This window comes from Pteropus medius, unplaced genomic scaffold, assembly GCF_902729225.1.
Source record: "Pteropus medius unplaced genomic scaffold, Ma_sr-lr_union100, whole genome shotgun sequence".
Classification (NCBI taxonomy): domain Eukaryota; kingdom Metazoa; phylum Chordata; class Mammalia; order Chiroptera; family Pteropodidae; genus Pteropus; species Pteropus medius.
In genome coordinates, this window is record NW_024340701.1 from 12,283,364 (window position 1) to 12,302,258 (window position 18,895).

Below are 18,895 nucleotides of genomic sequence, written 5' to 3' on the forward strand. Positions count from 1 at the left end.
CATCTTCTCATATCATCACTTGGCTGAACTCTGGGCTCCGTCAGACTCTTACAGGGCACTAATCTCATTCAGGAAAACTACACTCTCGTGACCTCATCACTCCCCTAAGGCTTCACCTCCCTAAGGCTCCACCTCCCAATACCATTGTACTGGTGGTTAAGATTTCAGTGTATGAATTTCGGGGGCAGGGAGGACACAGACTTTCAGTCCAAAATACCCTCTCCAAAATTTGCAACTGAAGCAATCTTTCTAAAACATAGATATGGCCTTTTTATTCTTGATAGCTCTCCATTTATCTGTAAAATAAAGTCCAAATTCTTTGAGTGATCTTTATTTACACAGCCAGTATTTGTTGAGTGCCTACTATGTTCAAGGTACTGTTCTGAGTGAGGAAAAGGCAGTGAATAAAACGGCCTCTTCTGTCCCCTCTCCAAAAGTCTATCCCCTTGTCAAGCTTACATTCTAATAAGAGGAGACAGAAAATCCACAATAAAGTGATAAAGCAATAAATAATTTTATGGTATAAGTTGTTAAAAATAATAGAGGATGAAAGTTTTTGATTCCGGTGAGCAACTTGCAATTTTAAATAAGGCAGTCTGGGTAGACCTCATTGAAGTGACATTCAAACAAGCAACAAGGAAGGGAAGAAAACCTGGAGGAAGAATATACCAAAACAGGAGAACAACCAGTGCAAAATCCTGAGGGGGTTGCTTGCCTGGGGTATTACAGAAATAGCAAAGAGACCACATAGATAGAGCAGAATGAACCAAAATGAGAGCTGTAGGGCATACGTTCAAAGAAGTAATGGGGGCTATCTTATTAGCCACTGTATGAATTTTGGCTTTTACTCTGAATGAAATGGAAAGCCACTGGAAAATAATGAGTGCAAGAGAGATATGATGTAAGTTTTTACAGGATCTTTCTGGCTGTTGCCTGCTATGTTGGGAATAAACTCTGGGGTGGGAGTGGGGTAGATGGATGCAGGGTGACCAGAAAGAGTCAGCAATCTATCTGAGAGATAGGATGATGGCAATGGAGCTGCTAAAAAGTGGTCAGATTTTGGATATAGAGCCAACAGGATTTCCCGATGGAGTGGATATGAGTATGCAGAATAGAGAGAGATCAAGGTTTTTGAAAGATATCATTGCTATCAATGGGAAAGGTAGATTAGATGTTAAGGAAGCAGGGGGAGGAAGGAGTGAAGAATTATTCCCGGTTTTCTGACTGTGGTAACTGATATACTCCCTAAGGTGATCCTCCATTATTTGTCTTCTGCTTAGTAAAGAGCACCATCATTTATATTTTTATTAAAGCCAGAAAATTAGGATTAATTCTTAACTCCTCCTTTCTCCTCTCTGCCCACACCCAATCCATTAGGAAATCCTATTGATTCTAACTCCAAAATGTATATCACCAATCCATCTTTTGTTCTTTACCTTCACTCACAGCACCATTAGCTAAACAGCCATTTTCTCTCTCCCAGTCTATGTAAATGCATCTTTTATACACAGCATATTGTTGGGTCTAGCTTTTCTCTACAGCTTTATAATCTCTGATTTTGGGGGGAGTATTTAAACTATCTATATTTAATGTATGATTGGATTTAGGTCTTCCATTTTGTTATTTATTTTCCGTGATCTCTTCTGTTATTTTTCTCTCTATCTCCCCTTTACTTACTTTCTTTTGTATTAATTGAATATTTTTCAATTTTCAGAATTTCATTTCTCTATTTGCCTTTTAGGCATCATTTTTTTTTTTTTTTTTTTTTTACATTTTTAAATGATTTCTTTAGGAATTACAATATAAATCCTAAACTTTTCAGTCAACTTAGAGCATATATTATTAAACTTCAGGTAGAATATAAAGAGCATTCAACTCTATAGTTTCACTTACCGCTCCCCAACTCTTTATGCTGTAGTTGTCATATGTGTGGTATTTACATATGCTGTATACCCAACAATACAGTAGTTGTTATTTTATTTGTTTTAAACATAGTATAAGTCTATGCTGGCTGCCATAACAAAATACTGAAGACTTAAAAAATAGAAAGATCTTTCTTCTAGCTTGTAGATGGACACCTTCTCACTGTGTCCTCACATGGCCTTTCCTAAGTGCATGTATCTAAAGAGAGATCTGCCTTCTTGATTCGCCCCCACATCCTACCTCCCTATCCTCATTTTATACAACTTTTCTACTTACTCTAGTTTTTACATTTGTTAATCTCTTTACTTGGAATTTTTTGGTTCCTTTTTTTTTTTTTTTTTTTAGCATCTTAGCTTAAATTTCACCCTCAGCTCTTCCCTGAATCCTCTATCTAAAATCAATGTCCTTACTGCAGTAACCTATTTTCTTCAAATCATTAATCACAATCTGTAATTATTATATGTGTTTGTTGGCTGTCTCTTTCAGTAGAATATAATCGCTGTGTGGACAGAGTTTACATCTGTCTTAAATGCTAGTGAATCCCCTTTGCTTACTTACTATGACTAGAACATAGTAAGTTTTCAATTAACATTTATTGAATTTATAAAGAACCTTTTCAGTCTAAACTACATTTGAATATTTGCCATTTTCTGCTCACAGGTATAGCGTTTTGAACACGCGCTTTATTTATCTTTATATCCTGAATTATTCGAATGATGCCTATATCACATTAGTTTCATGAATAAGTGAACTAATTAACAAACCGTAAAAATACACAAAATTACCAACTAGTTTAGTCGATACATTCATGACTGACTGAACTAGTTCTATATTAAATTGGAATTTATCTACTTGTAAGTGAAGTTCTTCTAAAACTAATATTAAAGTTGTAAAAATAAATTTGTATTTTCTTTTAGAAATGTTTGTCATTCTTAAGAACTGTTCATTATTGAAGCTCACAATCCCTTCCAGCAGCATAAAAGAAATTGTCTAGGTTAGACTTTCTTCCTTCATTATAATTTCATGAGAATTTTAAGGCTGGAAAAAGTCAGGCAAAATGTTTTCACTTTGAGATAAAAAGACTTGGTAAGTAAAGAGTTGGAATAGCTTAGGTGAAAAAATTGACATTAAACCCAGATGGAAAAAAGGCAGTTGTGACAAGTGATGAACACTTCCCTGAGCCCAATGATTTCTTTACTCTATCTGCAAAGCAAGGTAAAAGACAGCCTCAACACTAACACATAAAACTGATTTTAATAGAGAAAAAACCACCATGCAACAAGATAGCTTTGTCTTAGCAAAATAATCATAGAATCTAAAATTCATCAACTCTAAGTTTGCCTTTGTTACATGTTTTTCTTGACAGTGAACTCTTTGCCAATAGTTTTAACATCTCAGGTGATGTAGTTCTCTGTGTAATTTTACAAACAGTTGGCTATTCGTCATATTAACTTGTTAAATGTTTTAGAGAGAGTATTAGATATGGTCTTGTCCACAATTATGCCCTAAACCAGAACTGAACTCAGGTCTCAGGATTCTTGTCTATGTTCTCTTTGCTATATCAAGGGTCAAAACTCAAATACCAAAAGGAGTCAGATAGCATAAATGAATAAACAGACTGGGCAAATAAATATTTTCTTTACTCTCACAGAGAAGTTTTTCTTTCAGCTTTTGTACTCTAGGATTGAATTCCTTTGACAGAGAGATGGGCATAGAGAAATAGCTCTCTGCCACAAGTAAAACTTCGTACAATCATGATGATAAATTGATGAAATCCAGTGTCTGTTATGGGGAAATGATACGGGGTAGTGGTGCCTCTTACAAACTGAAGGGTGCAGGCCTTCCGAAGGGATCAGTCACCACTCAGCTCCAGGTGACTCTTGCCATGGGAGAATGTGGGTGGCCCAGTGTCTTACATTTGCCAGTTCTTCAAAAGAAACAAAAATCTGGATTTTAAGTGAAATTGAATTTTAAAATATTGGCTCATTTTTAAAACACATTGTATTTCCCAAATAAAATACATCTGTGGGCCAGATGCCACCTCATACACCCATTCTTTATCACTGTGTTATATACTATAATGCATTTCTATTTCTTTCGTATTCCAAATGCAGATCCCACCTTTATAAGGAAGGCTTAGAAGTCTAGCCCAAGTTATTTATTGTAAGATAGCCTTTCCCTCTTGATCTAGACTTGTAAGCCATCCTGAAGGAGATCTGTCTCCCTCCAGCTCAAGAGTTCTACCAATCAAAATAATTAGTAGAACTTTTCTACCTACTCTTAGAGCTGCCTGATGTCAGAGCTAAAATCTGAGAAGATGGAGGAAATAAGAAAACAGTTATAGAGTTAGACTAGCTCTGTCTTTATATTTCTGAGGCAACCACTTAACAAATACAGTAATTGTGGTTAAATTGGTTATTTCATTGAAAAACAAATAACCGCTCATGCGACACTGTGTTCTTCTATACTGTGCTAAATGCATTAGAGAATAAAGTATAAGTGGTGAGATCAACCCTAGGAACAGGCACTCCAGGCTTTCAAAATAAGCACTCAATTATTTGGCAAACTGGCTTGCTCTTTGCTAATCAGGGTAGGCCTTTACCACCAGATGCTGTGAAAAAATAAAACAACGCTGCTGACCACCTGAGATCCTATTCTCCCAACATTTTTTGCTCCTTTGGTGGCATTCCCTTCTTATCAATGATACGTATTATGAACTAAAAGTCACCTGTACACCAGATCCTCACCACAACCTCCCCTACAAAGCAAATTTTATTATCCCCATTTTACAATTGTAGGAGATGAATCTCTGAAAGGTCTAGTGAATTTTCCTAGGTACCACAGCATGTCAGTATCGACCATGAGTTTGAACCCGAGCCTGTGTGTTTCCAAAATCCATGTTCTTTCTACTAAGCTGCTGTTTTAAGATGTAGGTTTTGTTATTCAGGATGATGAGGCCAACATCAGGAGATGATTGTCATTGAAAAGATGGTTTGTTACTGTTCTCGAGAGGAGGAGGCATGCCACATCACACAGCCCCACACGAGAGGTACCAAAGTTGTCCCTAGTTGTCTAGTACCTGGCCCTGAGATGATTAGAGCAGGGAAATAGTGGCCCACAGAGGACGTGGTAGAGAGGTGGGCTCTGAATTAGTTAGTTTGCATAAACGGCGTGCTCACAAGTGAGTTTAGTCTTTTACTATCTCTAGGAATTGGCTAACCCTGAGAGGGGCATCCTTCCAGGATCAATAAGGCCTCAGAAAGAGTCAGAAATACAGAAAATAAAAAGATGTGATTAATATGGCCACATTTCCTTTCCTTAGACCCACAAGTTCAAAAGTCATCCTTAACTCTGAATTTCTTATATCCTGTAACTGGTTAGTCACTAAAATTGTTTTACTTTTTTAAAAACTGTGTCCCATCCATTCATTCACAATGCCCAGCATTGTTGTAGGCACTGGGGTGTGAGAAATAATGAAGCTTTTGATTTAAAAGAGCTTAGAGTGTAGGGTAAAAGACAGATATATAAACTAATGATTTACTAAAAGAACTTGAAAAATGCCTAAATAGAGCAAGGACAAGGAATATTTGTGCCTTGTGTTTTCACTATCAGCCTCTGAGTGTGTCTGTGTTTCCTGCTCTCTATGCCTAGTTATCTCCCTGTCCTGCATACCCTATCAGACTAATTTTTCCTAACTTTTCATCATTTTGCTCCCCAATTCGAAATTGTTTTCTATGGCCTCAAATCCAATAAAACTATAAACATTTTTCTGATTTTCAAGACCCACTGTCTCCTCAACCCTCTTTGTTCATCCAATATTTCCACCACTTCATTTATTCTCTTACTTGTTACCTTCTGAGCAAATTGTGCCCCATGCAAATAGACACAATTGTAAAGTGTGTGGTAAGTGCTGCCAAGAAGTACATGGTCCTATGTGAGCATGTGGCATGTTATGTCTCCGTTATGGTTCATACATCCCACATTTATTCAACAAATACTTATTGAGCATCTATGATATGCCAAGCACAGGGCTTGTCCAGTCCAGGGTTTGAGACCTAGATCTGTCACTTACTCCCTGTGACCTTGGACAAGTTATTTTATCTCTTTTACTCCCAGTTTTCTCATCTCCATAGTGGACAATAGTATCTTTTCCATAGCGGTATTGTGAGGAATAAATAAGATAATGTATGTAAAATGCTTAGCTTTGTATTAATTAATATAAGATGAGCGAGTCAATAAATTTTAGATGTAGTATTTATACTGTTGTTGGCCTTATGGTAGAGACACTCCCTACAACCCAGTAATCCTGTTTTCAAAGGAGGCTAGTGGAGGAGAAAAGAGGTTATTGAGAATCAGAGTAGTCAAGTGAGTTGCATACAGTCACACAGCTAGTTATTATCAGAGCCAGAGGGCAGATCCAGCCACTGTGCCTCCAGAACAAATTCTCTTCCTGTCACACAGCCCCAGCTCTCAGGAAACATGCTCAGAGAGGCCATCTCCTTGAGGCCAAAATAACTAGTTGGTTCATAGTTTGAGTGAAAATAAATCTGTCAGAATGGTTGTTTTGGAGTCTTCGAGACTCATGTAAACATTGAGAAAATACACAAATTAAGTTCAGGAACCCAAACACAGTGTTGGCTATGTTCTTGCAAGCCAGAGTTCCAGCATAGGGAAGCATGTCTCTTCCTGATGCATTTTACATATTATTTTGTTCAGAACTACCAAGTGGATTAAGGAATAGAATTTTAGACATGGGGTTTCAAGTGAGAAGATGGTTGTTTCCAGATCTCAGACATGTCTGTCCTTGGAGAACTACGTCTCAAGTTTCCCATGTGTTAACTTTTCAATCAGGAGGTACTCATGACAGCTTTGGGACTTTTTTTTTTAACTTTTTTTTTTTTTTTAACTGAACCTCCCTCCTCATAATCTCTTTCACTCAGCTTCTCCATTAGTTAGACGGAATGAGTAATTCAAAGTCTGACATTGCCCTGAGGTAACAGCCTGGATTGGGAAAGTGGACATGGTGTGAATCAGAAGTTAGTGCTATAACACCCAGATCCCTGACCATTTAACTTGAGTTTCCCCTCCATCTCAGTCCTCCCCTCACATCTAGTTCTTGAGCCTGATACTACCTGCTGCTACCAGTTCAGCCTTGGGAGTTTCATTTCCTGCTACTCTTCTCTTTAAACTTCTTTGCTTTGTAATCCAAGAGGCCAGCACTAGGTTAAGCAAAACTAGATTTCTGAAAGAGCTGAAACACTCTTGCCGAGTTAGCATTTTAACATTCTTAGATTCTCTATGGACAAAGAGCTGGAAAAAAAAAAACCCAGACATTTTAATATCTTTTTTCTGGCTTAAACATAGATTAGAGAAACTATAAAATTGACCCATCTCTTTTGTTTTTCAGATAGACCACATGGTGCAGGGCCATGCTGCCTTTCCTGAACTACAAGCCAAGGCCACAGCCAGGTAACTGCTCTCTGTCCTCTACGACTTTTCATGCTTGACTATGTCGAGGGCATTTACTTTAGGCTGATGTGTGATTTTTCAGATCCTATGGGCAATAAAAATGCCTGGCAGTACTTGATTATAAGATAGTCATCCAGATGATCTAGAACATACAGGTATTAACTTTTAAAATGACCTAAGAGAATTCAAAGAACCTACAGATCCATACCCCTCATTCTTCCTCAACCCCCCCCCACCCCTACACACACACACACCCAACCACCACCACCAGCAGCAAAATATGCCAGGAACCATGGATGAGAAACTGATGTAATAGAAGGAAGATGGATTTTGGAGTCAAAACTTCTTGGGTTCAAATCCAGCTTTATTCCTTACTCAGTGGGTGACCTTGGACAAGTTATTCAAACTCTTTAGGCCTATCTCTTCATTTGTAAAACTGAGGATAACTGATATGGAGTAAAATCCAGGTTATACCAGTAAGTAAAGAAAGTGGAGTGCAAAGCAGTGTTGACAATATGCTCCCTTTCATGTAAAAAGAAGGAAATATAAGAAAACTTGTATTTGTTCCTTTTATGCTAAAGAAATATAGGAAAGTTAAACCAGAACCAAATGAGATTGATTACCTATAAAGTGTGGGTAGGAATGGGATAGAAAGATTGGAGGAATGGGACCAGGGTTGTAGCGGGGAATGACACTTCTATGAGTACACTTTTTTACATAACTCTAACTCTTAGAACCATGGTGATGTTTCATGTCCTTCTGAAAATAAATAGACAGAAGGTAGGTAGGTAGGTAGGTAGACAGACAGAGACAGAGACCAGGATGTGGTTGAGGTAGACAAAATGAAATACAAACAGTAAAAACGGAACCTCTTGTATTAATAATGAATAACATAACTACACTAAAAGGGGTTTGGGAAAGAAAACTAGCCTAAGCAACTTTGAGGAAGAATATTTTGACAGTATGCTGTATGGCTAAAGGTAAAATAACTGTACATAAATATTATACTCTAATTATCAAATTTTCCCTAGGTATATGGTTAGCTATTCTGAAAATCTTTTATGTGTATATTACAGTTGAGCAAATAAACAAATATATTGTGGGTAATAACATCCAGGGAAAGGGAAGGTTAGAATGAACCCTATGGTACTGGCTGGAAATCAGAGGTATTAGGATCAACTTGCGACGTTATATATATATACACATACATATACATGTGTGTGTGTATATTTATATATACACACATATCAATATTATATAAGGATCAACTTGCAACTTTATATATATATACACATACACATACATATGTGTGTGTATATTTATATGTGTGTATATATATATGGATATAAATAAAAATAAATATATATATATGCACATTTATGTGTGAGTATACATACACATATTCCCTGCTCTCTGCTGAGATGGCCTAGGAACAATGACACCCTAGTAGCAATGTGCACACCTAACACCGGTTCTGTTTCTAAATGCCATTCTCCTTTTTTTCAATAAATTAATCAGAACTTCTTAGAAAAATGGTCAATTCCAACTCTAGGGCAGGGAAAATACATGAACATTTTGTGATGTCAGAAAGGAATTGTGGAAGTATGTAGGAGCCAGCTTTAAGAATCTCTCAATGGCCTGCCTAATCAGGGACAATTTGATCAATTGAATAAATAATGATAGTACAAAATAACTCCATGAGGCCATACTGATATAAGTAAACAATTGAAAAATAAATAAATGGGGAAGAAAGGACAGATCTTCCTGTCCACTATAAGGCCACTGTACTTAAAATTAATAAATATAGTAGAAATAATAGAAATTGAAAATCATCGTTAGGCAAACACCACAGTAATTATCACTTCAAGCAAGAGTCATCAATGGATGCTAAAATTAGTGAGTGAAAACAGGATGCAAAGCAGGATATTTGCATAGTCTCAAAGTATCTCACGATAAGATACTTAGTAATATAATAGGAAAAATGGTAACTTCACAGTGGAGAAATCTGGCAGACAACACCCTACCCACCTGATCAAAGTTAACAACCTTGGCAGTAAGACATATCAACATCATGTATGTCTTTTTGAAGCACTGAGGTCGTAACATCATTCCTGTAATGTTCTTGCAAAAAATGCATAATCTCAATGTCAATATGAGAAAATATCAGACAAACCCAAAATGAGCAATATTCTACAAAATTATTAGCTAATATACTTCAAAAAGAGATTATGAAATGTAAAGAATTACTGAAGAACTGTCCCAGATTGGAGGAGACAAAGGAGATGCTACAACTAAAAACAGTATATGATCGTCATGTGATCCTGGATCAGAAAAAGGACATTAGTAAGGGAAAACTGTCAAAACTCAAATAAGCCTGTAGATTAGTTAATAATATTGTATTTATGTTAATTTCTTAAATGAGTGTAAGGAAAGTCTATTATTTTTGTAGCATTTCCATAAATTTAAAATTATTTTTTAAAACTTTTTATGGTAACAATGCTTAGCTGCTGGGCTTTTTCAGAAAGTAAGGTATTTTATAATATTAACAGAGAAACCCCATGCAATTAGTAGATGGATAAAGAGAGAGAGTCTGAGGTTGAGTTTAATAGTATAGGCTTTGGAGCCAAATTGCCTGTGTCTCAGCTTTATCCCTTAGTAGCTCTGTGACCCTGGGCAATTTATTTAACCTCTTTGTGCCTTAGTATCTCACTATGAAGGGAAGCAGCAATAGTCAGCACTTCCCCAGGTTGTTGAGAAAATTAAATGAATTAAAACAGTAATGGCACATGTTGACAATTAAGTGTCAAGATATGAATGGTATTCAGTAAATGATACTGGTAGCGATAGAAGTAATCGTTATGGTTGTCGTGGTTACTTATATTAAACGTTTCCATTCCACCAAGGGTCTTACGTTCCAGTAGGGGAGGCACACACTTGCACAGAGTAGAATGAAATGCATACTGTACTAGAATTTAAGCAGTGTGTTGTCAGGTATAGAGAAGGAAGGTTGATCCTGACAAGGAGTTTGAGAAATGCTTCACAAGCTTTCCATTCTAGAAATCTCTAGTTACAAAGCTATTACCACCAAGAGGGATCACACTATGTAACCTCATCAACTAGCCCTTTATTTGGCTTAGAGACCTTATAACTTAGAGCGGTTCCTAACTTCAGATGATCAGTGAACTCTTTAATTGTGTGCAGAGTTTTGTTGACGATATACATATATTTCTGCAAGGAGGGGTCATAACTCTCATCAGATTCTTGAAGGGCTCCAGCATTTATAAACCACTAACCCAAAGAGCCCTGGATTTGGAGTTTGGAGCTCTAGATTCATACCCACTTCCAACATACATCATTGCGTGACCTTCAGTGTCCTCATCAGAACATGGGAGAATATTACGAGAGAACCAGCCCTGAATACCTCTGAGAAATCACTTTAAGTTTAGTGAAGTAGTGTATTTGGGAAAGTTTTGTAATCTGTACTATGACAGTAGGTACTCCAACTACTACTGCTACTATTACTGATGATTGTAAAAGAGGCAGTTTGGGCAATAGTTCAAGGTTGAGCAGCAGATGTCAGTCATCTATAACCTGCCTACTTTCTTGTGGAAATTGTGGTAGAGTAGCAAGAACGTTGGACTTGGAATTATGGTTCGTGTGTCAGTTCTGCCATAAATGTCTTGGTGACTCAGTTTCTTCACTTATAAAATAATAATGCTGCCCTGCTTAACTCATTTTATAGGTGTTTATATGTATGAAAGTTCTTCTATAGATGAACCTCATGTGAGTAATTTTTACTGAAAATAGGAAAGAAGGATTTATGGATTAACATGCAAACTCAAACAGCAGCATGACAGCCATTTGCAGCGTTCAGTCTTGGAGTCAGAACTAGATTTAAATCCCAATTCTTTCCACATGTAAATCGACTTCCTGTCCCCTTCCAACTGCCTCCCCATATATCTCTTTAGAGCTAAGTTTCACCAGAGCATTGCCTATACTCTTGGTCACTATTCTGACTTTGTACTCTTCCCTTTCCCACTGCAATTTGTATTCTGTCGCCATTGGCCCCCGAAACATTTATTGTTAAGGTTCTCGGCAATCCCTGTTTGCTAAGTCCTTAGGATGTGTTCCGGCCCCCTTCCTTGTGCTCTCAGCAGCACGTGGCACCAATGACGACTTCTTCCTCTCCTTATAACACTTGCCTTTCTTGGCTTTTTTGAGGGGGATGTCAAAAAAGAACATTGGTAGTCAAGGTTCTATTAACAGAATTAAGACAATAATTAATTTAGAGGAAAAGAGCCAAAGTTACGATCCAGAGACATAATTTATACAACCTTTAAATGTATCTGAGATTTGGTTTATTGGGGACCAGTGCATTTCAAGAAATTGATCCTCAGAGGGATTGAGGGAATCACTGAAGCAAAAGAGGTCTGAGGCATAAATCAGATCAAGAAAAACAGATGATCTTCAAAGGAATAACAGAAAAAATCCAGGGAAAGTGGGGGGGAAAAAAACAGGTTGAGAGAAAGTAAATTAGGAGAGCTTCATGCTGACAATCTGTAGGGACCTGAAACCAATACTGCTACTACTACTACTACAATCAGAGACATAATTTATAGAACCCTGTGCCTCTCTGACTCTTCCTTCTTGATCTGCTTTTCAAGCTCATGGTCTTTTTCTTGACCATAACATCAGAATTCATCACAGCTAATTTCCTGGACCTCTTCTCTCTTTGCTGTTTTTTCCAAGGTGATCCCTTCTATACTCTTAACTTGATCTCCATTTTAAGGATTCTCAGATTTTATCTCCAGCTCGTATATTTAGTATGTATTTAATGAATGTTGGTTTGCTTTCCTTTCACTTTCTTTCTATTGTCTTACAAAGCAAAGTGTATCTCTATTTTATCAGATCCATGAATAGAATATTCCAAAACTGTAGAACCCATTGTGCTTCAGGTCTTAGAAAGAAATAGGCCTAGCTTTTATTAAAGTGAGGCTGGCTATTTGGAAAGGACAATAGATTCCATGGAATCAGAAACCATATGTCTCTTTTGGTGTGACTTATGGCTCTTTGAAAGCAGCAATGCGGGCCACCCCTGTCGTAGAGCTTAGCATCCGCAAATCCTGTTTGAAACTGCAAAAACAAGTGTTGATAAACAGGTTTAGTATTTTATACTCTTGATTTACCATAATTCTTTTAGATAAGACATCCCTGAAGAGAAATGTCTTATGAGCTTATAAATTAAGTAAACACTAACTAGATGTGCCCATGCATGTAACTGGCAACCAAAGTCTCTCTCTGTGTGGGGCCAAATAGCCAGATATTTCACTGTGTAGCCAGAGATCTTTTAACATTGATCGTAACTTTGGCTCCTTTCCTCTAAATTAATCATTGTCTTAATTCTGTTATGGAACCTTGACTACCAGTGTCTCAAAATGAGTTTCTGGTGATGTCAGGATTTAGCAGGAAGATGTTGGCTTAATCCACAGTGCTGGATTCCAGGTCAGCAGCAGAGCCAAGGTTCAAGCTCATTCCTCTGACTGTATGATGAGTGTCTTATGGGCATTTATGATGCAAGAGTGAACAAAGCAAAAAAGAAAAAAAAAGTCTCTGCTTTCATGGAAATTACACATCCACACACATATATGTGTGTGTGCCTGTTTGTGTGGAGAGAGAGAAAATGCATCTGCACACCAGGAATTGATTAACATTCTAAAGAAAAATAGAGATTAGTAAGGAATATAGAATAGGGGGTGTTGGAGTGGGAACTCTTTCAGGTGGGGAAGCCATCCTTGATGAGGTGACCCTTGAGCAGGACGCTGAATAAAGAATGAGAATAAATCATGGTTATATGGGGAAGATCCCTCCAGTACAAAGGAACAGCAAAGCCCAAGGCCTTGAGCAGTTCCAGGGACATTGTAAAGGCCACTGAGACTGGATCAAAGTGGAAGAGAGCAGAGGACAGGTGAGGGCCGAAAGTTAGCCAAGGGCCAAACTGTGCGAGTTGTTGTAAGGACACTGGATTTTTTTCAAGATTTTAGTTCTTTAGCGGGAGAAGGACCCAAACAGATTTACCTTCAAAAGGATTAAGTTGGCTCCTCTGTGGAGGGTCAACTAGACCGTTGGTGGGGACAGAGGGACAGGGTGGGAGGTATGGCCCCTGACCTCAGCTTACGGTCTGCTGGAGGGGAAGGTTGTAAACAGAGAAGCTCAGCCTGTTCTCAGTTACTTTTGCAAGGTTGCTGTTAGCATAAGTCATTTCTCATTGTGATTCTATTGGTTTCGGGTCCCTTCAGATTGTCAGCATGAAGTTCTCCTAATTCACTTTCCCTCAACCTGTTCTCCCCTCCGACTTTCCCTAGATTTTTTCTGTTATTCCTTTGAAGATCTGTTTTTCTTGATCTGATTTATGCCTCAGACCTCTTTTGCTTCTGTGATTCCCACAATCCCTCTGAGGATCAATTTCTTGAAATGCACTGGTCCCCAGTCTACCAAATCTCAGGTACATTTAAAGCTCCCCATTAAAGGTTGTATAAATCCCCCTAGAGCAAGAAAAGGGGAGGGGGGGAAGGATAAGAACATTTATTAAGAATTTGCATTGTCTCCGACACTGTACTTAGTGCTGGTTTTCTGTATATTATCTCATTTAATTCTAAATGAGGAAATGAATATCATAGAGAGCTCTCAGACTCCACTTCTAAAGATTATTCTCACTTTCTATTCTGCTCTTGTGTTCTCAGATTGCTCCTTTGGCCTTTATGGCTTTGTCAACCTCCATCCCTCAGTCTGACAACTGAGGCCATCAGTCTAACAGCAAGTATTTACTAGGCTCCCTGAGCTAGTACATTCATGGCACCAGGGTGAAGATATTAATACCTTTCATCCCTTAGGGCGTGCCAGGATAATCAGTAAATTCTTGATGGCTTTTGGATGAGAAATGTTTCTTAAATAGAAAGAAGCTAGCTATTATAATGCCTTTATTTGGCTTCTGTTTTGCATGCAAGGATAAGAAAGTAAGTGCTCGGGGCATCAGGATCCTCTCCAGAAGACCGAGGGCTGTACTGACTTAGGAAATAAATTCTCCATTTTCTACCTTTCAACGGGTTACCTATAGCCCGGCACATGCCTGGAACATGGGAAGAGAGTGTCACAAGATGTTTGCCCTTTTCCCTGTCCCCTTCCGAGGTGCACACTGGGATGCCTGGAACGTTGTAGTCATATGACTCCAGAGATCCACCCTTGGGAAGCCCAGTGCTACAATGAGATATAGAGGTATCAACAACCTAGAAATTTCAGTGCTAATATTCTGTATTGGATCTATATTCTTTTTACATTTTAACGACTATGTTTTGAGCGTCTGAAAGGATGAATAAGATGTGGCTCTTTCCCAGAAAGAGTTCAGATTCCAGAGATGATACAGATAAAATATTACCATACAGTGGAGAAAAAATGACATTCATCTATTTAATGTATACTTATGAGTGGTACTATGTGCCAGGTTCTCCGCTAAATCCTGAATGTATTCTCGCGATGCTCCGCCTTCGTGTAACTTAAAGTCCAGAGGAGGCCGTAGGCAGTTAACAAACAAATGAACAAGTAAATAAGCCTACAGGGACCATGCACGATACGAAAGAAATTAACAGAGTACAATGATAGAATACCAGGGAAACCCCATTTAGGCAAGATGATCAGGAAAGCCCTGGCTGGTGAAGGGACAGTTAAGATTTGAGGGATAAAAAGGAGCTAACCTAATGTGAAGAGCAGGAGGGGAAAGTGTAGGCTAAGGGATCGACGTATGTGGAAGCCTTGAAGAGAAGGCTGAGGAATTGATATTAGGCCACAATCTATAGTGGGCAAGGTAAGGTTGGAGATGAGGGCAGGGTCTGAATCAACTAGGACCTTATAAGCCAAGATAAAAAACTGATTTTGTCCAATGGACAGTGGTTAGCCATTGCAGGATTGTAAGTAAGGAGATAATGTAATCAGTGTTCCTGCAGGGCTTTATTCCCAAACCGGAGGGTACAGATTTTATTGTCAAACCCCCAACATAGGTGATAAGGGCAGGTGGCATTCTACTCCTGAGGGTGCTTGAATATGTCAGGATCATTCCTCCTTTCCTCTTGTAAGGTTGGAATTGAAGAGTAAGGAAGAGAACGGAGGCAGTTGTATTCTGTATTGGTTGCTATGTGGTCATAGGCAGTGAAAGAAGCATTGGTCCAAGAATGGCCTCCAAAAGACGGTATCAAACATGAGTCTAGAATGATGATTGACAGAAGTAGGTAAAGAAAGCAAAGAAGAGAGTTCTAGGCAAGAGGGAGCAGAATAGGCAAGTATCCAGAAGCATATTATGGAAATTAAAAGTAGTTTAGTGTGATTATGGCATGGTGTGTGCAGGGGTGAGGAGGAAGGAAGAATGGAAGACATGTCTGCAATACAGTGCAATGTAGGAAGAGCTAGGTAATGAAGAACATCTCATGCTAGGCAAGGAAGTTTGTGCTTTCTCTTGAGGACAGTAGGGAGGAAGCACAGAAGGGTTTAGGTAGGGGCAGAAGTCATAATCAAAGTTGCATTTTCGAAGAATCTCCCAGGAAGGAGTACAGGAAATGTAGGGGGCAAGTTTTCAAGAGGAGAAATAAGGTAGGAGGCCAAAGCTCTAATCTAGGCATTCAAATGTGGCCTGAATAAAGTAGAAGCAGTTGAGCTGGACAAAGGTCTTCTGGTTAGAGGGATATTTAAGTTAGTAAATTGATAAGTCCTGGTGAAAAATTAAATTTGAGAGCCGAGGGGAACAGCTGACTCTGTTCCCCAAATGGTTACTTGAGCAATGGCTTAGATGAGATTGGCTTTGATTAATCCCAAGAAACACAAAGGAAGAGTGGGTGTACCAGAAAAGACAATGTGTGTCATATGATGCATTTTTGTCAAGGTCCCTTTGGACATCTAAGAGGAAGCATTGGATGGGTAGTTGGATATTTGGCCTGGAACTCATGAGATAGAAATGAGCATGAGATAAGGGCATATGTTTGGGAGTCCTCAGCCCTAGATGGTAACTGGAGCCATGAGAGGAGGACGGAATCACCCAAGGGTATATAAAGAGTGAGAAGAGGGATGAGGACAGATCTCTGGGAGATTTCAAGTATTTAAGGGACAAGCAAAGGAAGAGAATGAGCTAGAGAGGAGGTAAAACCAAAAGAGTATAGTGTCCTAGAAACAAAGGCAAGAGAACAAATGAGTAAGAAGTGGTCAAGTGATGCAAAAAGTGGGAGAGAATTCAAGTAAAATAAAGGCAGAAAATTGTCCATTGGAGTTATCAGCAGAGAAAGCATTGTTCCTCACTATGGGACCAGTGTCAGTAGAAAGGGGCAGGCAGAATACATATTGTGGTGGCTCAAGAAGTGAGGATCTGGAGACAGTGTGGAAACTTCCTTTCCAAGACGCTCTTATGCCTGAAAAGGGACAAATTCTTCTGTTAAACCATGTATTCGGATTTGGGGTTTGAAAGTATGGTCACCATACTTCTGGGCAGCCTATGAATCCAGAAAGTTAAATGATTTCTGGACAGGGAGGAGAGAATGGAGATTCCAGGGCTTCTATCTGTGTTCAAGATTATAAACAATAAAGTCTGAAAAAAATCTTCCCGGACTCTTGGATTTTTCTAAAGCTAGAAATTAATTTTCTGTGGTGGGAAAGGAGAGGGAACTATGTATTGATCATCTATCATTTTATAGTGCTCAGGACTCTATATTTAATCTTCATAGGAACCTAGAAGGTACAAATATCAGCGCTGATTGCAAAAGAAGTAAACTAGGTTCAGAGAGGTTCAGTGTACCTGATCACCCAACTGGTACATGGTGAAGTCACTTTGTGATCATTCAAACTGTATTTTCTTTATTATACTCAATGGGACTAGGACAGCAAGAATTTCTCCCTCTAAGACAGGATATATGAGCCTGGAGTTCATGAGAGGGAGGGAGAATGATCTATTTGGAACAGTTAATATGTGATTCCCAAGCTGGAAGAGGGCAGACAGCCATTTGAGAAGGAATTGATAAAACATACAAAATGAATCAAAGTCAGAACCAAAAAAGGCATCATGCAAGGTTAAAATTATGTGAATAATGATGTGCATTCGTTATTTTAATGTTTTCCAAGTGCATTTCATTTTGAATGATATACTCAGATAGCACACATGGTAAGGTATAATTGAAAAAACGTGCAGGAGAATGGCTGCATTCAAAGAATAAACATACAGCTGCGAGGAGGTTAGGAGTCAAAGGGGTAAGCATATGCCCCATCCCCCAGGGATCTCATTAGTGCATGAGTGACCATATATGCAGAGGCTAAATGAATCTCACTGTTTGCAAAGACCCGCGATAAATGAGACAATGACGAATCAATAGTAATTAGGCCTATAGATTCTTATTGACCCAGATGTCTGAAACCAAATGCCCTGCTCTGAGATTCCTTGAGAGGCAAATGAAAAGATTTATAGACACACACTTAAAAAAAAAAAAAAAATCCCTTTACTCTAAGTACAGTGATGCTATTCTGAAGAAAAATGTTGCTAGAATTAGTGCAGACTCTTGACTTCTTGCTGGAAAAGATGTTCTCTTGGCTTTTGTTGTCAGTGTGGTTCGTGTTGGACCAGGAGCAGAGAGCGAGCAGAGAAATAGAAAATCAGGATGTGATCATATTCTATACAGATGGTTCTGGTCCCACCTTCCATGGAGGCCTTGGAGGAGACCTTCCTGACACTATCATACAAGCATGCTAAAGCAGAGTTTGAATGAGGGACTTTGGCAAATCGTTACTGACCTGGAATACAGAAAACACATGGCTTCAGAGTCACACAGAGAAGGGTTTAGATTTGGACTCTGTCAAGTAAGTGCTTCACCTCTTCAACGTCCCTCTTGTAAAGGGACATTAATAGTGTTTGCCTCACCAAGCTCTGGTTGAAGGCCTGGAGCACACTCAGGGAGCTGCAGTTGATGATGATGTGGTTGGTGAGCCTTTTCCCAACCACACTGCTGTCCTCCTAATGTGATCTAAGGCAGATTTTTACAGGTGGAAACGAGGTGTCACGGCAAGAAGCAAAAGTTGGCCTGGTAGGTAGAACTGCCCTTGCCTCTACCCAGCATACGTCACACACATGTACACACATTCTCACACTTACATTCCCTCACACACTTACATAGAGCTGTTTTGCTTTTCTTTCTTTTCTATATTGGAGTTCCACATAACACTTTTATTCAATAAAAGAGCTTGAAAACCACCGCTCTGCTCTTTAATTTATAAAACTTCCAGGAACTTCATGCAATCCATGGGAACACTCAGTGTCACAAAGCTGGAACTCGAAACCTCTGAGCTGTACTCCTCAAACATGTTTTAAATGTAAGTCATAAATACGATCTTAGGTATCTTAGGTATAACCTCCCTTGGATACTGATTTCCTATTTTTTTCCACTGTTATTCAAGCCATGTTTTTAACCATTAAAGCTATCGT

The 18,895-nt window shown here is 38.7% G+C and overlaps 1 protein-coding gene across 9 annotated transcripts in view; it reads left to right on the plus strand.

Moving 5' to 3' along the window:
• Positions 1 to 18,895, plus strand: part of FGGY (FGGY carbohydrate kinase domain containing) — a 364,704-nt gene that overhangs the window by 246,831 nt on the left and 98,978 nt on the right. For all 9 annotated transcript variants that reach the window (XM_039887657.1, XM_039887684.1, XM_039887635.1 and 6 more), the window contains one exon: positions 7,331 to 7,392. In XM_039887657.1, coding sequence (XP_039743591.1) covers positions 7,331 to 7,392 — 62 coding nt within the window. The remainder of the gene's footprint in view (positions 1 to 7,330; positions 7,393 to 18,895) is intronic.